Source organism: Zootermopsis nevadensis, unplaced genomic scaffold, assembly GCF_977971745.1.
Source record: "Zootermopsis nevadensis isolate Lab colony 2312 unplaced genomic scaffold, Znev_1.0 Znev_ptg000030l, whole genome shotgun sequence".
Taxonomy (NCBI): Eukaryota; Metazoa; Arthropoda; class Insecta; order Blattodea; family Termopsidae; genus Zootermopsis; species Zootermopsis nevadensis.
In genome coordinates this window covers 4,415,759-4,434,352 of record NW_028259162.1, presented here as the reverse complement: position 1 = coordinate 4,434,352, position 18,594 = coordinate 4,415,759, and the positions used below count along the sequence as shown (strand labels likewise).

The following is an 18,594-nucleotide window of genomic DNA, read 5'->3' as shown; positions in this document are numbered from 1 at the left end:
TTATGTACCGAGGAGAGAGATGTTAGTCCTTGCGTTTGGACCACAAACAGAACTACCTTTCGTCCACTGACTCTTCCTTACATTTTTGTGCGTTCTTTGCCCATGTACTGTCTAACGTGAGCACATGTTGCGAGGTTTTCCTCCGACCTTCTCTCATTATCGTTCATCTCGCAAATTAATTAACCTTTTAAAATGAAATTCAGAATTACGGAGGGGTCCACAAAAATATCCATACATCGTTTCGTTGTAGGTCCAGGGGTTTGGCTGCAGGGGGCTCCGGTGGGCTCTCGAGATTTCTTTGTTAATTTTTGGCTATTATCGAGGTCTTTATTATCGGCACAGAAAATGTCGATGCGCACACATTCGTATATCGAAATGCAGGTGGCTGTTGGGATTTCCATGTTAACAGATTCGCAGCTCAGCCCTGTGGAGGCCGAATCTCTTGTCAATGTTAAACTGAGGCAAGATTGCCCGGAAACTATTACCCGTGCCCGGAGAGAACCCTGGATGACCTTGTATAGACGGCTAGGTAACTGTTCTGTCCATGATGCCGAATAAAAATACTCATTTCTCTGTCGGGAGTCAGACACCGGAAGTACGTCTCATCCGCTGAATTAACATGTCCCCCTACCCTCTTTGTCACTGGGCGTGTTTGTGTAGCTGTAACGATCTATACTTCGGATATATCCGGTTCGAATCTCGGTCGTGATACCGACTGTCCCGATTCAGGTCTTTAGTAAAGATGGCTGTCTTCTGGGACGTTGCCGCCTTTAGTTTGCAAGGACGATTGCCCTGATGATGGTAGCAGTGAACGTCCTTGAAGCGTCGGTCAGTATTTATGAGACTACACGGCGCAGCATCCCAGAAGAGAGTATTCTTCATGCTCGTCGTCGTGAGAACCTGAAATCTCGCCGGGTCTTTGGTAATTGTCCAGTAGACCTAACCCAAGGCGAATTGCAGAGCAAAGGCCATTACGCACCGCTCGTTCCATCTCGTGTCGTTCAATTCGACTTGATATGACTGAGACGAATGGCACAGGACTCAAAAAGCACGAATCCTTTGGCCGGTAACATGCTGGTTTGCACGTAGTGTGTGACGCGTGGTATGTTTGCTAAGGAAGAGCTGGTGTGGATTGGTTTTCGCAACCTCATTCTGTTCTGTGTCGTTTATCTTGCAGCGAGTGGTTGACCTCGTTTGGTTGTTCATTTCCTACGCTTTGGTCTTGGCTACCTGTAATTTCCGTCATTACGTGCTATTGCCACTGGTCCCATTGTTTTTCTCTCAAACCCTGATAAGATGGGTGTAAAGAAATTGTCCAAGGATAGTCTAGTTGAGTAGTTTTAGATTCAGAGGGACGTAGCGTCCACGTCAACGGCCAGTTTTATGCACTTCGTGCACAGAACGCAAAAACAGTGACTGGTTCGTACTTTCTTTTGAGGGGGCGAGCCTCAGGCCGATTTTCATGCCCGGAATCTTGGAAGTCTTTTAGTTCTCCTTTGTGACTATTCACCTCTTATATGGCATAAGATTCCAAATTAGCTGTACTGAATGAGGGATGTGGTACAGTGGGCACGTTCCTCGTGGGTAAGCGTCTGGGGCTTAAAGCTAAAACTGTCCACTCCCGTCCATCTGGTGCCAAGGTTAGTAATTTGTGGAGATATCCTTCCACTCCCCACCATACCTTCACAGCGTGGTGCTCAGTTAAACACAGGGATGACTTCCCAGCCTTATTTTGCAGTTTCCTTCTCGATAAACTGGTTGAGAAACATTGCTTCAGGCAATTAAGGTAGATGAAACTTACTCAGAAATCAGGGGGCTGCTGTGTCACGTACTAAAATATGCAGAACTTTAATTAGATTACAATTCGTCCCATGAATCAGTATTAGGCCAATGAAACTTGCTCGTTCATTTGCGTCGAGATGTGGTTTGACATTCAGCAGAGTCTGATTGCCCGTTTGTATCCGGTACATGAATTTCTAGATCTGCTGTTTCTCAGTTTTCTTTCTTCCTTAAAACTCCGCTTGCATCTGTGACCTCGTTTCAGAAATACGCCGACGATTATCAAAACATGTAAACTAATATTCTGTGTAGGTCATGTGTACCAAATAGTAGGAGTTATCAGAACTGAGAATAACATAATTTACCCATACTTTCTGTAAATTATGTAGGATTTGAGGTTTTTACGTCCGTGAGTCTGAAGATAGCTGTCTTCTTTCTGTACATTATTTTACTGGTAAGATGCATTTACGTCTTTAAGTAGTTACCTAACCTTTTAAAGATATTTTAACTTTAAGACTATTAGGTATGTAGTAAGTAGAGTGAATATGTGCACGTTTATATCCTCTAGGGCTTGTTTCTTCCGGTATAGGCAACCGCAAGGCATGCGTTCGCTTATCGACTTATCAAAAGTCTAGGGCATCAAGGTCTTTTCCGAGGTTATGATAACATTGAGCTTTATTATTTGGGAAGGGCGAGTCCTATCTGACCAAGTTCGGGGCGGTTTTGCGTGTGACGTCATATTTGTGTCTAGTCATATAATGTATCTGATTGCTATCTGGTCTTGTAAGTAGTGAAGTTTAGGTCTTTTCAGAAACAGGGAACCAAATGTTTGACGTAAATTACATCTTCATTGTTCATTCACTTTTGCATATATCGATTATGATGTGAATAATGATGAACTAAATATAATTTTGTGTGGGAGAGAGCGTTTTAGGCCTTCGCTTATTCGTGTTCAAGTGCCGTTGGAAATTTTACGTGAATGCGTGGTAGACCACATTGCTTTTCTGCCAGCCCGTGTTCATTAAACTCGTCATTGCAAGTCAGTCGAATGCAACTCCTACAATGTAGAGTGTACAGCAGGAGTTTTCAATCCGCGGCCCGGCTATGTAGGTTGTTCGACCCGCGTATGTTTTTATATTTTATCATCCTGCTTGATGAAGAAATAGTTACGGTCTAATCAAACATATCATTTTTAGTGCTTAAGTAATAAAAGTAACAATTGAAAACATCGTTCGCGATTGACTTGCTATCTGCAAGGAAGGTTTAGTTGTAGTAGGAAAATGTAACCTGATATCGAAAGATGTCATTTGTCTCAGTAATTCCTGATTTTGTTAAAATAATTTTAATTTAATATATATTTTTAAATTTTTTGTGAAGTACAACTTTTATTAATTGCCACGAATATTGAGTAGCTGTCACAACCAGGATGCACGCTGAATGAGGATGAATGTGCCCTCCCCCTTCCCGGTTTTTAAAAAGTCTGATAACCGCTGGTCTGCATTCTTACTAGATTTTCCTCCAAAATCCATTTTGATCTAAGTCTCTCCATGTTCACTTCAGCCCTGAAGATGGAGACAATTTTGTTGTTTCTAAAATGTCGATTTCGACCTACGAATCAACACATCGTCACACCCCAGAACATCTTCAGTGCGCAGTGCTTGTCTGCATTCCTATGCCAGTTACGAAACTTGCTTTGATCCATAAAATAACGAGCAGCTTGATGTACAGCCGAAGACTGGTTAATACTGGACTTGCGGGTTAAGCAAGGGTTACGTACGTCTCAGATACAAATAAGAGAAGTTTGAAAGATTTGACTTGCGTCATTGCACTGTTCATAACATCGGCCCATGACTGCATGCCCTTTAAATGTGTTCGGTAATACGATATGACAGGTCGTGAAGTGGGCAATGAGGAAAATGCTGCATGATTTAATTGCTATATTTGCTTAACTGCCAGATTAACGTGTATGTCGGGCAAGCTGGCACGCAGACGTCCCTTCCACAGATATCCAGTGGTGAAGCAAGTGGCCTTGCCTCGTATTCTGTAAGTTTGGAATGATTGCCATGTAACTTCCTCCGGGCCGATATTGCGACCGTCAGGCCTACATGAAAATATGCCAAGACAGTTTCCTGCCAGTTTTTACCGACTGCCACGTAGGGCTAGTGTTACACCCCTTCCTACCTTACACAACCTCTGACATGTAAATAATCTTTTTCTTCCAGCGTCTGTGTCCGTCGCCTTCGATCTCGGCCGTGTGCGAACAGTCGTAACAAGGGCTTTCGGCGTCCCAACCCAAAAGACCACGATTGCCATATTCACTGCCTCTCGTGTAGGCTGTCTGTCGTTCCGAATATGACTTCCTCTCCTGTTCTTCTTTTATGTTTTCTTTCGTCCTTCTTCCACATACAAAAGTGCATTTGCCAAGAACTGGTTTTGATTTTGTTCAAGGTTCCGTCGTTTAGATGATGGGGGATTTGCGATTCCTTTATTTCAGAACTTTAAATGTAATGCCATTATATTACTCGTCAATGTTTGGGTGCTGGGAACGCATGCCATTGACTTCCCATTGATTTACATTATAAAAAGAGTTTCAATTTACGCCGATTCGTCCAGGAACGCATCCCCGGCGTAAATCGAGGGCTACCTGTATTTGCCCGCGTCAGTCCTTACCTGCAGCCACGTTACGAAGGCTTCTTTTTTATGTTATTCTGTTATCGAGGTTTTTACTGATAGTTTCCACCTTGAACGTTATTGACTTGACTCATGTTGAATAACAAAAGTGTTCTTGTGGGATTGAAGTGCTGGTTCCTGAATCAGCACTTTCATCGTGGTTACTGAAACCATGGCAATGAATTTGTGTAGTAGCCTAAACCTAACGACGAATTAAGTAAGAATGTGTGTTATGCCATAATTATTATGCACGATTTGAATATGCAAACCAGCACTTTATTCCGTGACTGTGATTGCATTCTTTGGTGCAGCGTTAGGATACTGCAGCTGATTCGCGAAGCATTAATGAGATTTGTACCTGGTAATAGAGTTTCTAGTAGCAATTGGTTCTTCGAGAGGTTTAATACAAAGTAATTAAATGTATAGTCCACTCTGCTCCTTGCAATTTTACAAAAAAAAAAAGTTTAATATGCAAAGCATCTGTGACGTGTGTGTAAATCTTAAGTTACAAATTCTGCCGCTCTCATAATCCTTTGTGCTGCAGGGTTTGTGGCGTGCACAGCGACTAACCCAATCTGGTTCGTGAAGACGAGACTTCAGTTGGACTACGCCAGAAACGGCAATCGAATGACAGCAGCCCAGTGCATCAAAAATATTTACAGAACTCATGTAAGTGATAGGTATCCTTGCCCTGGTTTATGGTAAAAATAGTGTGTGGATTCTCAGTGCAGGCGAGGCCGAAGAGACCTGGAGAGCTGATGACCTGTGAGGTATTTCTGTTCGCCGTCTCGGTGTTGAACCCGACCTCGTCGTATCCAATGTAATGAGCCCGCTATTACGTCTTGAAGTAACCACTGGCCAGGACCGAATTTAGAATGAGTGGAGCTTACCTCCATGCTTCCTGTACGTACTGGTGACCTTTAGAGCATATTTGTGATCAGTGTTTTGAAAAGGTAGGTCGTACCTGAGAAAAGTGAAGCGACGTGGAAGGACCTTTATGGTTTGTACTCTTGACGTAGTAAATAATTAAATGCGCCACGCATTGAAGAAACAAGTGACCAACTCCACGAGTCCTTCAGAAACTAGGAGTCAAATTCCTTGCTTTTTCTGCAACTCGAGGGTTTATTATCTTGTTCACAAGAGCCCACCCCGGATTCTTTATGTGTCCTTTGCACGAAGTGCTTAGTAAGAACGCGTTATGATCCTCGTCCACGTGTCCAGTCGATTCAACATGAGAACCATTGGATTTTTACCAGACTACACGGCGCTACTGCCCAGAAGACAGCCATGATTTTTTTTTTTTTTTGGGGGGGGGGGGTTGCTGTATTTATCGGGCTCTGTCTAAAGAGCATTGATAATGAATTGCTCATAACTTCCACGTGGAATGAAGTGTTAACGTGATGTTTCGTAGGCTCTCGACTACGAGTTGCCGTTGTTATCTAATCGTCTTGGTTGTTGACGTCCTTGGTTAGGCTATTTAAGCCTGTAAGTACTGTTTACGGCGAAAATTATCTTGTTTGTTTACAATTTGAGGTATAAATTCGCGTTCGTTTCGAATTAACATGATTTCATGAAGTGCTTGTTGAATGGACAGTGGGAAAACTACCGCCTCCACACGTTCCCGCCATATGTAGCGGCGCTTTATGAGTGGAAAGACTGATAATATTTGATTAAACTGGTGTAATAAGGCCTTGTGTATATATATATAGCTCGGAACATCGGATAAATATTAATTGGGACGGTCACATATGTGACCTGTAACCTGTTTCAGACCTTTGCGACGCCTAATGTATCACATGGCAAAGTCACATTCTCGCTGCCACATTTAGCGCGCTCTGAAACATGGTGTATAAAGGACAGGGAAAACGTAGTTTCTTAGCTGCAGAATCCGGTAAGTTTAAATGGCGATGTTGAGGGTTAAGTTAATGTCTACAGGATTGCTTGGAAGGGCGGAGGGATTAGAAAACCTTAAGGATAATAAGTCTTTGGGGGCGGTATTGAACCAGGATCTCTCGAATACGAACCGGAAGTACTAACCACTACACTACAGTGCACTGGCTTGCCTTTGTAACGCAAAAAGGGCATTGCTGCGTATGGATTATGCGCTTAAATTTTGCAGGGATTAGATCATGCCACGCTCTGGCAGTTCGACACCGGTTTCTTAACGCGGATGCTTGGGTTTGATCCTGTGGTACACGCGGAATTTGTGGAGGAAAACGTGAGGCTGAGGTATGCTTTCTACGAGTACTTCATTTACCCTCTGAAAACGGCGTACATCGTGAGAAGATGATGTTGGTAATGTGGCAGGAGTCCTCTACAAGGGTAGGAAGGCAGACAGGGTGGGGACCCGCGGAATATCGTAATATGTGGCAAGGCTTTTTTTCAATAATATTTTTCATTTCTCTACCCAATAAACGTGTCCGGATTGATGAGTGTTTTTTGATCCCCAGGGTTTGGCGGGCTTCTACAAAGGCATCACTGCCTCATACTTCGGAATTTCGGAGACCGTGGTTCATTTCGTTATCTACGAAGCCATCAAAGCGAAACTGGTGGCTTTTCGATCAGGTCAACCAACAGACTCCAAGTCCTCCAGAGATTTCCTCGAGTTCATGATGGCTGGAGCGGTGTCCAAGACCATAGCATCTTGTATCGCCTACCCTCATGGTAAGTGACATCTCAGAAGACAGCCATCTTCGGACTCATTGCCGTGAGAACCTCGAACCCTACAGTTAGGTTTTTTGCCCCGAGGGACATCGAACTTCTTTTCGAAATTGTAACCAGGTACCTCCTGAAGGCGACTCGGGGTATTCCAGTTGTGCTAACCCACTCAGTCATAACACTTTTGCTAGGAGGCTTATGGACATGACGAGGCTGAATAGAGAATGATTTTTCCCAATTTTAGATTTGTCTAGACGGACAAAAATGGACAAGGTTTCTTACTGATATAATTCCACAGGTGAAGGCGACTTTAATTCCGTAAATTATGTTGTGTCGATTGAGAGGACGAACGTGAATTTAAAAACTGCAAGGACGTCTCCATCCGTTTTACTGCAATATCTCAGCATTTCCCCAAGGCAGACAGATTCTCGAATCTGTATTACTTTCTTGTTTAAATACGCGATTCGGCTGTCGTGGTGCGTGCGTGCGTGTTGGAAGGAGCCGCTGGCCGCCTTGTGCCGTAATTGCGAAGACCCTGAACCGAATGAGACTTAAAAATAGCTTGGGAAGTTGCAACATTCATTATTATGTAATAACATCTTGTTCCGCGCTTCGTTCGTGCTTATCGTAGGAAATGAGAGAGCTAAAGCTCTGTTCCGGGGCACTTCCGGACATTCCGTATGTTAACCGACACGTCTCAGCCTGCCACTCATTAATTAGTATTTCCTCAAATATAAATTGTATTGAAATTTGCACAAATTACTGTGTCGTTACGTATTACTTCAAATTTGCTGTTACATCATTGTCTGATGACAGTTTTTCTTGGACAACTTATATTTTAAGGTAGGGTGTTGCAGTCAGTGGCGTGTGTGATTCTAATCGTGTAGCAACAGACCTGATAAGAATGACGACTTTTTGTCTTTGCGGAATAAAGAAAATAAAAGAACTTGTAGAAACTGGTAAAATATTACTAAGTGATGGTCTGGATGCAAGTGGTCTCGGGGCGAATGTGGCCCGCTGATGGGACACGTTCGGTTACATAATTTTTATCTCGGGACTAGCCACTCAACGTTGGCTCTCGTGCTTCTCAGATAAGAATATGTTTATAAACAGAGTGCTCTGATTAGATTTTGAACTCTTTGTCGGTATAAGACTGTGGCTGTTAACCGAACATTACGTTTATGGTTAGAAGTTTAATGATGGTCGTATCACCAGTGTATTTTAATTCTACATCTTTTGTGTTAATACGACTGATTTTTATGTTCAGCCTACTTTTATATAAATCTGTCTGTCTTCTGCGTTGTTGCGACATGTAGTCCCGTAAACGTCGGTAAACATCTACAAGAATACACGACGCATAATCGTCGCCGTTTCAAGTATTCTAAAATCTGCCTTGGTTCTAGTAGTCTGCTAAACTTTGTCGGAAGCCCAATCCATGGCTAAAGACCATGGTGTCTGCCCATGAAGACTGTATGCATTAGAATATTGAAGAAAATATATTTATTTTTATTTATCAACGTAGTTAGCAGCTCAGCCATTTCAGCGTCAAACAAGTAATGGTTTGTAAAAGATACGCTCGCGTTTAAGATACCGAAATTTACCTGAGGAAAACCACGAAAACCGTCCGTGTCGAGATTTGAACTCGAGACTTCCGTAGTACGAAGTTTAAACTATTCGGTCTTTATGTTCGGGAAGAGAACTGACGAAAGGACGGGGAGACGAATACGCTGAGAGGTGACCGGGTATTCTGGTCGTACGGGTTTTACGCAGTAGGCAGATCACGTGGTTTGGCCTTCATGAACGTCGAGTCGTGCTGGTTGGCGGGATTATGAGGGCTCGGCTCATGCAATTTCATGACTGCTCATGCGCTCTGCATGGAAATGAGGTGTATCACCTAGAGGTCATTTTTAGAAACAGCTTGACCAAATGAGCGCCAACTTGGTTCCAATTCCGTTGCAAAATGTTGTTTCTCGTGTAATAAGCGATGTCTGACCTCGTGTTAAGCAAAGGCAACGTTTAATAGCAACAAAGTTCGTCCATGACCCGCGTCTCGTTCAGACGCATCATTGGGCCTGTCAGATGTTTGCAACCGGAAACGACATCTGTTGGATTGTGTACTTGGAAGGACCTGTTTTTGTGCCACTGTGCAGCGGGTTAATGTGGCGGTGACGCTGTAGATGTTACTCCGAAGGTACCGGGTGAAATCACGCATCTACCACCGAAGGGCTACCGGTGTTCCGCGGAGGCCATCTAGGTGTGCCACGAAATTTTCGCCTCATATTATAATTATAACCATAATGAGATGAATAATTGTTAATCTTGTTTTCTGCTCTGTCTCAGTTTTCATTTTCTTTATTATGATCGGGCTGACTGAGGACAGACAAGATCTACTAAATGGAATTGGAAAACAAAACAACCACTTTGCAGCAAAACATGTGTACCTCCCCTTTTTTTTCATTGCCACTGTGTATTTTTCTGCAGTCTACATGTACAAGTATAAATAAATATCTTTAAGTTTAAATGTTTGCACATAGTTAATAAATTTTAATGTTTTCAAATAATGAATATATTTAAAATAAGTGGCATAATAATAAAGATTGATAATTATGAACATCAAGTAGAACATTTTTCGGTTGGGGTCAATTTATAAGAAGTTGTCGCGGCCAGTCAGTGCCATAAACCATCTACTCCCCCCCCCCCCCCCACGATATTCAAAATGGGGTTGGTGTGCCGCGAGTGTAGAAAGGTTGCATTAGACAGTCCTTAATAATATGGATATGAACACCTGCGTTCATGTATGCGTGTAATGGTTTCAGCTCTAAGGTGACATGCTCCGTTGTAGTGGGCTGGGTTTTCGACGTTTCGTAGAATATGTCGGTCTCGGTCATCCTGTAATATAATAATGCTGCACAAGAGGTTGAAATCATTGTTAATTAAACCAACAATCAATCATTGTTGGATTTGAGGTTGTCACGATGACGAGTTTGAAGATGACTGTTTTGTAGGTTGTAGCGCTGTGTGGTCAGTCCATAATTAGGGCTACACGACGTTACAACCCAGATGACACACATTTCAACAATCAGTCATTCAAAGTTCAAATTATTGATTCTTATCAACAATGTGTATTGTTAATTTTACACAATACATTGTTGGCTAGAATGGTTTCTGAGGGATTTATAAAAACAGTCTGATTCATTAAGGTTCATTGGATTGTGTAGATTTTGGAAGGAAGACAAAAGGGCACTCGTAAGTGATGTATGTTAAAGTTTGTAATACTGGAGCTGGCACTTCATGAGAATGGGGTGATGTGCTTGCTTCTGGCATCCGTACCAAAGTAACTTATCTCTTGCATTCCTCTTTGTTGACTACTTGTCTTGGCACTGGATGCTGAGGTTGCCAGATAGGCTTCCTGCCGAAGTGTTGCAATTGTAAACATCTGTCCGAGAAACATAATTCTTTCTAGTTGTGGAAACACAGCTGATATATCCTGGGATCCGTGGCTGGAGTCTCTGAACCCTATTTTCGGACTAATTCAGGACCACAAAAATTTGGAATTTCTTGGCAATCTGAATAATCATGAATTTCTGAAGGGACCATGTATTTTTGTTATATTTCTGATATGTATTGTTATATGTTGACATATTTAACTCGCAAACCTTCCGGTTATATGTGGCTTCTTCTTCTTCATCATCATCATCATTTTTCTTCTGGTTTACACTGCTGTTGCTGTTGGTAACTTAACCAAATATTTATTATTGCTTGTTCCAGAAGTGGCACGCACGAGACTTCGGGAAGAAGGCACAAAGTACCGCTCATTCTGGCAGACGCTAGCTACTGTAGCACAGGAGGAAGGCTATCGTGGTGTGTATCGTGGACTGAGCACGCAGTTAATCCGTCAGATTCCTAACACGGCTATCATGATGGCCACATACGAAGCCGTGGTGTATGCACTCACAAAATACTTTGGCTCCCCAGCCACAGAATTCTACATTGCTGAGGAGTCTTCGACTTCTAACGTAACAAATAACGGTGATATGATAATAAGCAGGCCTGTCGAAGAACATGACTTATCACAGTAACATGTACGTACTTTTGTCGGCAGTTGCACAATGCAATGTTATCCTGATCAAGTCCAAAGTTACATTTTCACGTTTGTTGTATGAACAGAACACGTGATAGCTCAGTTGTATGAAATTTTAAACTCCATTTATAATTTGGTACTAAATGGTTTAAAGTAAAGTGTTTGGCAGTCTTGTTTTCTCGATTAAATCATACGAAGAATATATTCAATTTTTCTTCCCCTTTTATGTTTTGGAAACTTTCTACTAGATTATTAAATGTTCAGTAATGTGTTAGAACGGTGGTCTAGCGGTCAGAACGCCGGGCTTGTAATCCTGGGGTCTCGGGTTCGATTCCCGGTGGTGCCCGGATTTATAACTTGTGTTGGGCAAGGCCGTGGTCCGGGTATCACGGAGTTTTCCTCCGGGGCTTCCCCGGTTTCTCCGTGGCATCCCAACAATTACTCCATTTTTATCATCATTTACGCACAGAAGAAGGCAACGGCGAACCACTGCTGGATCATTTTCCGAGGAAACATATGAACAGGGATCTTGTTCATAATGTCACCAGGGGTCGGCTCCGGCCGGATAGTACCAAAAAAAAGTGTTAGAACTGTCAAAGTACTGCACATGAAGTGTATTTTCAAGGTAACTAATTATGAAGCCTGTTGTGTTATCTGTTTATGCAGTTTAGTTCGTCGTCTATGAAACATAGCAGATCAGATGATGTCGCATACAGCAACACTTGTTCCTGTCATATGTTTTTAAGGTTAAATGCAGTATTTATTAACACTGAATTTGCATGAACTGTTGCTGATACAGCTTTTTGACTGCATATTGACTGTAAACTCTGCTCTGAAAACCCAATCGTTAACAAAGAAAACATTTGTTTCCTGTTGTAATCAGTCACTCCAACGCACTGTTTCTCGTGTTCTTTATCTCTAATTCATGTGTAAAAAAATTTAAAGGCTTGTGTGGCAGAAGAGCATATTTCTGAGTTCTTTGGCTTTCCCTCCTGATTGTCATTCCACCAGTGGTCCACACATCTTCGACTGTTCCTCAAGGTGTGCAACAGCCCCGACCAAGGTTTCATTTTGGAAGGAGCATAAACAACTATTCAGTTTTACCTGTAACTTCCTGTTGTCCTTTCAGTTTCTGTTATCATGTGCTTGATGCATATTGTTTAAATGTTGTTTCTTCTTCTCCTCCTCCTCCTCCACTTGCACTACAGCCCTTGGTGGGCGCTGGCATCCCGAACAATATGTCCCCTTCTATTCCGAGGCCTATTATTGGGTTTCTGGGCAATGAAATATTTTCCAGGTATCAGGTCGTCAGCCTAATGCCACAACCCCCAACCTGGAGGACCAGTGGGCTGCTCTTGGTCTGGTCCCTGCCCTTTGACCTGTCTGGCTTGGGTGACCCTACCAGGAGCTGAAGCTCCTGCCAGCATAGCTCTCAGAGTCCTAACGGGACGCACAAACCCCCCTGCCACGGTAAGGCGGCAGCCCTCGGGGAGGTATTTGAATGTTAACAGCTCTAAAACAAAAACACTGCGGTATCAGCACTCGGTTTCTGAGGTTCAGATCTTTGCGGCACAAATAACTGTGCACGATTTTCATTTTGTGTGTGTACTGTTGTACAAAGCTAAATATTTTTAGAAACGATTCATCCATGTACATATGTTAATAATGTTATCATCGAGAGCCCTTAAAAATTAACAGTGAAGGAAATTGAAGTAATGGTGACAAGGGGCATGGTGGTTTTGTTAAATAGTGGGTATTTATATTTCCAATATACCTACTCAGTCGGCTTAGAAGTTTAATGTGATTCTTCGTATGTACTAAAATTCCATTTAATATTAACCGTGCGCTGCAGTAGTTGTATTAATTAAACACTGGGGATATAAGGGTGGTCTATGCTGCTATTTGATCATTTGTGATAATAATATTTATTTAAACTATTGTAATAAGTTTACAGCGCGTGCAGTTTGTTACTGACACTTATCCATAGCACCAAAAGTGTGACCTCCCAATGGCACATCTGTCTACATCAGTGGTCCCCAACCTTTTTGTACCTACGGGCACATTTAAGAGTTTATGAGATCGTGGCGGGCACCAACCAATTAACAAAGCCAAATTTTATTTTCTCTGGACAAATAAGATATGGACACCAAATAATACACAAAACAACACGACATTTAATGATACAAGAAACCGTGCAATCAAAAATACATACTTTTATAAGTACAATTATTATTACTAAAGTGGGAAGTTAGTGTGATGTTTGGCACTGCATTTCATCGGCCAGTTTTTCAAATTTGGGAGTGTAGGATGATGCTGCTCGCAAACGATCATCAAGATGGGCGTCTGTAAGTCGAGATCTGCATTTTGATTTTATGATGTTCATGGTCGAACAGCCTTCATTATTCAGTATAACCTCTTTCCGTAACAATGCGGGCACCCAAAAAAAGCCTTGGCGGGCGCCATGGCGCCCGCGGACACCGCGTTGGGGACCACTGGTCTAGATTAAGTAGTCACTAGTAAGACTTAATAAGACTGAGGCTACACTTTTAATTTTTGGGGCTCAAATAATTTTTTATGTTTTAACTGTAGTATATAGCAGAATGAATGTGGGAGCAGGTGATTTGTATTCTGTAATGCTGAGGTAAGATTGAATCTCAGTTTCTTGTTTAATTTTAGTAGAGTAGAGATAATAGAACCTTGTGGTCCTTTTTTTCTGTGATAACGCAAGTCATGATTTGTCACATTTCTGCGAGCAACCAGGCAGAAGCTACAGTTTGTTCTGTATCTAAGTAAAATGAAAGGGCAGCGTAAAGTTTTATGCAACTAGAGCTTAAAACGTGACTTGCTGCCCGGCTTGTAACTGTGTTATATTACAATGTCTGAAAGCTTCATAAGCTTTGGAAGGTTGTTCTTAATTTAGGTCTAGGATATGTAGGTTTTCATATTCCATAGTTTCCAAATTACAAGTACCGGTACTTTAATTGTAATAAATATAAAGTTGGCCGTTACAGTTGTATCGTAGTCATATGTAAACGTAGGTAGTGATAATTGTAAAAAAAAAATTGTTTTGCACCAAAGAGCAGTTGCAGTGCCTCAAGGTCCATTGTGCTACCTTTATAGATATGTTTTTGGTTATGGGCAAAAATTGCAGTTCGTTGAATCATTTCTCGAATTTTACTTAGAAGTAATATATTTTTATATTGCTGTTAATTTGGTTTCAAATTTAAATGTATTATGTAAGAGGTAACTTTTGTATTTATACAAACCAAGTTACTGACATACAGAAAAGGATGCAAAGTTGTTAATTTATCTGGCAAATCTTGTCTTTAATCAAGTAATGTACGCTATTTAAAAAAAAAGCCTTTTACTTATAGGTTTTTATGTTATTTAGTGGTTTATTTCCATGTGACCAGATTCTGGAATCATAAGTTTTCCACTCTTGTCATGCACACAAAAAATAGGTTGTTTTGCTGTTCACCCGTCTGATTTCTAGGAGCCTGAAAATTAAAGTATACAAAACAATAATTTTACCTGTTGTTTTGTTTGGGTGCGAAACATGGTCTCTCACTCAGAGGGAGGAACACAGATTGCAGGTGTTTGAGAATAGGGTGTTGAAGAGGATATTTGGGCCTAATAGAGAAGACGATGGGCATGGAGAAAACTGCATAATGAAGAGCTTATAAATCTGTACTCCTCCCCCAATATTGTCAGGGTGATTAAGTCAAGAAGAATGAGATGGGCATGTAGCGTGCATGGATGGGACGAGGTGTGCACCGGGTATTGGTTGGGAAGCCTAAGGGGAAGAGAATGCTGGGGTGACCTAGACGTAGATGGGAGGACAATGTCAGGCGGGATCTTTGGGAGATAGGAGTTGAAGACGACTGGATTTTGTTGGCCCCGGACAGGGCTTTGGTTAATTTGGTGATGAACCTTCAGGTTCCATAAGCCATCTAGTTAGTTAGTTCACCTAAGACACTTTTGATTTCTTTAATTTGCTCACCAAAATAATGGATTCTGACTTCTTTATATTTCATTGTTCTCTTATGAAGGTTTTGATATGTGACACTTCTGAGCTTTATCAAGCAGTTTAACAGAAATCCTAAAGGAGGAGGCACGTATATTCTTGTAGGATTTGAGGTTTTCACAGCGGTTAGTCCGAAGATTCTTTATGTAATTTATCCAAATCCATGAAAATGGAAGCCATATATAAGGTACGTACGTGGTCAGAAGCAACTAAAGCCTTAATGATTGTTATGACTACTGTGTTGTGGGAGAATGTAACAGAGTTATTCAAGGTTACTTTAACTTTCTAAAGTCTAACAACAGATTTATCAGCCCAAATGTTACCATGTTCAGATGCATACATTCATATTGAGAGGCCATTGATTCTTGTCTCATCTTCGCAAAAGTGCAGAGTTGTCCATCATAACTTTTCATGCCAAAGCTGAGTAAGAAACTATTTTAAAATGTTAAAAAGCACTTCTAGAATTTTCTTTGATGTTCTGAGAAAAATCACAGAAATCCTAGAGTCAGGAATATCTGATTTCTGTCAGAATTTGAATCTTATACTTCTAAATTATGAAGTAGCGTCAAAACCTTGGAATCGTCTAAAACACATACAAATAATGCCCATTGGTGGTATTATTTACTCTGAAATATATAGTAAGTTATAAAAGGTATAATATTAATAGAACCACATTGTCATGTTTGATAATTTACTTTTTAATACATAATAAGAATATTTAAACTGTTATTGCAATGAATGTAATTGCTGAAATTTTGTATAATGTACTAGTTACTGGTGTCAGCAAAGTATAAAAAATATATTGGAAGTCGGTAGCAGCAGAACACAATTCTAATGTAGGTTATCGTGGCCTTCAGGGTTGTGATGCTGTGTGGTCTTATATAAGGTTATCTGTTTTGGAGGAACATACTGCCTCCATCTTCACTGCTACGAGAACCCAAAATCCTAAGTTACGTAAGATTTTATGTTTTTGCAGCGGTGAATATGAAGATTTCTGGGTTGTTGCGCTGTGTAGTCTGGTCGATGTTTACCAACGTTTCAAAGGTCATACTGCCTCCGTCATCAGGGTGTTGGTAAACATTGACCAGAGTACACAGCGCAACCCAGAAGACAGAAATCTTCAATCCTAAGTTAGTTTCTGACTCAACTGTTATGTACCAGTAACATGTACCATGTCGTCTTCACAACTTTCAACTGAAATATGAAAAATGATTGTGCGTAGAAGAGTGGAGCTGAATTTAAAATGTTCTAAACTTTGGTGGTTTTTGAATTTAATTCATGAACATTCAAGAGCTCTGAATGCTTAAGAATTCTGTAGGACGCTAGGCTTTCTTGCACAGATTTCTGATCGCCTTAGTTTCATTATTTGGCACAACTATTACATGCAGCAATTTCTGTGCATTTAGTTTGTGCATTCCTAGCTCTAATAGTTTAACTGTTTAACAGATATTATATTAGAAAGACTGAATTTTTAATGATATGAAAACATTTGAAAGTGAATGTAAAATATGTTTCAGGGACTGTAATGTCATAATTATATAGTTGATGTTATAACTGTAAATTAATCTGTAAGAATGTAATTTTGAAATAAATATAAATAAGATGTACTGAAAGTAATAATGCTGTTTTATTTATATACTTTCTGTTTGTAGTAAATGCTAAAGTTTTCCAGCGGATGTGTAACTGTGCTGTCACTACCATACTGCTTTTATTTAGAGTGCCATAATTGGAAAGACATTTCTCAGTGTCCAAGATACAAAGTTATTGGAATTTTTTTTTTATTATCATAAAGTAGTACCAGATGCCAGGACTATTGATATCACTATGTAATGATGGAAATATTTTGAAGGCAGTACATTTGACGAACTCCCTTGACCCTTAATTTAATATCCAAAAGTCATTTCATTAATTGCCATGACCAAACAGAAAAATTGTACTAAATTGAAATACAATATTGTGTTACATTTTAAACAGAAATGGCCTGAACATGTTAATATCATATTTCAAGGATTTATTATTATAATTACTGACATTTATACCATTAATGGTCTGCTTAATGGCAGTGCTTTCCACATCATTCTAATGTCTATGCTCATTTGTTCCCTACTTTCTTTTGTTACACCTTTTCTGATTTCTGTCCAACTTCTTGTTTTCCCACTGTTGATTTATTTGACATCTTCATTTCCAGTGCCCTCAAAGGAATTCCATGTCCATATCTGCATAAACTTTTCTTGAAGTGCTTCTTTTTTCAGGTATTTCTTGGTGTCCATTTTTCATATTTGTATTCTAAAATGAACACCTGTAGACTTTTAAGTTCTTCATAGGTCTGTGGAATGCAGAAGGAACCTCCTTGGGGCTTCAGGCCTTGTAAAGAATAAATCTAATTTAATAACCAATAGGGAAGCAAATAATTCTTTCCCTTTGACACTAAAATTAATTTTAATGAGGACATTGAAATCATGTCAGCCCTGAAAATTAAAAGAGTATGTTTCTCCGAAACTTTACGATCTGCGTGCAAATCTACAGGCTATTACAACCCACAACATCAACTGTATTCTGGTAAATCGATTTAGAGAAGAAGAAGGATGAAACGGTTTCTAAAATGCATTAAGGTTTTTAGTGTTCAATTTAAACCTTCATGTATAGATGGCATGAAAAGCTGTTATCCTTTGGTTAGTATTGTCTGTGACGGTACAATCTTATTTTATCTGTGGGTGTTGTCGATATGTGTTTACATGATTAGTAAGTTGTTATTTTGAAACAAGGCGGTAGCGGTAAATGGAATTTGATGAGGTTCGTGATTTATTTCATTTGAGTGGTCAAAAAACGGAAGACGTTTTAGTGCTAAATCTCCTATTGTTATTGTTCTAGTTAAGTGATATCTGTAGTTTCTAAACAGATATATGATATTTCTACATTGAATGTCATAGTCCAGAACTCAGACCTAGGACAGATTTTCGTAGTTGTTGGACTAACGCAGAGGTTCCCAAAGTGTGGGGCGCCCCCCTGGAGAAACATTTTTAACAACCTTCGCTTGGTTGAGGCAGTTCAGCAGTGGCAGCCATCAAAACAAAGTATCGTTCTACAATGAACCTGGAAAACGACCTTAGAGTAGCCATTTCAAAACTCCAACCTCAGTATGATAAGTTATGTTCACAGAAGCAACCACATCCATCCCACTAATCCAGGTATGAAGCCTATATTTTATTACAGTTTTTAAATTAAATTCATTGAATACTATATACTAAACTATAAAAAAATGTATACACATAGCTAAATTTTATGTCAAATCTGTTTGCTTGCACTTGTTCTGGAAGGGGTTTGTGAAATTTATGAAATGTTTTAAGGGGGGCGCAAGGTATAAAAGTTTGGGAACCTATGG

The 18,594-nt window shown here is 40.4% G+C and overlaps 2 protein-coding genes across 3 annotated transcripts in view; both read left to right on the top strand.

Moving 5' to 3' along the window:
- The window catches only part of Rim2 (replication in mitochondria 2), a 32,781-nt gene extending 15,949 nt beyond the window's left edge, over positions 1-16,832 (top strand). The window contains exons 4-7 of one of the 2 annotated variants that reach the window (XM_022065642.2): positions 4,994-5,118; positions 6,900-7,113; positions 10,876-11,189; positions 12,486-16,832. In XM_022065642.2, the coding sequence (XP_021921334.1) occupies positions 4,994-5,118; positions 6,900-7,113; positions 10,876-11,186 (650 nt within the window). In that variant the 3' untranslated portion in view covers positions 11,187-11,189; positions 12,486-16,832. Of the gene's footprint in view, positions 1-4,993; positions 5,119-6,899; positions 7,114-10,875 lie in introns of both variants that reach the window. The other variant, XM_022065632.2, reaches the window with a different exon arrangement.
- A 1,162-nt stretch (positions 16,833-17,994) lies between these two features.
- Positions 17,995-18,594, top strand: part of LOC110830462 (WD repeat-containing protein 48) — a 43,741-nt gene continuing 43,141 nt past the window's right edge. The window contains exon 1 of the mRNA XM_087359011.1: positions 17,995-18,400. Within this exon, the coding sequence (XP_087215137.1) occupies positions 18,362-18,400 (39 nt within the window). The 5' untranslated portion in view covers positions 17,995-18,361. The remainder of the gene's footprint in view (positions 18,401-18,594) is intronic.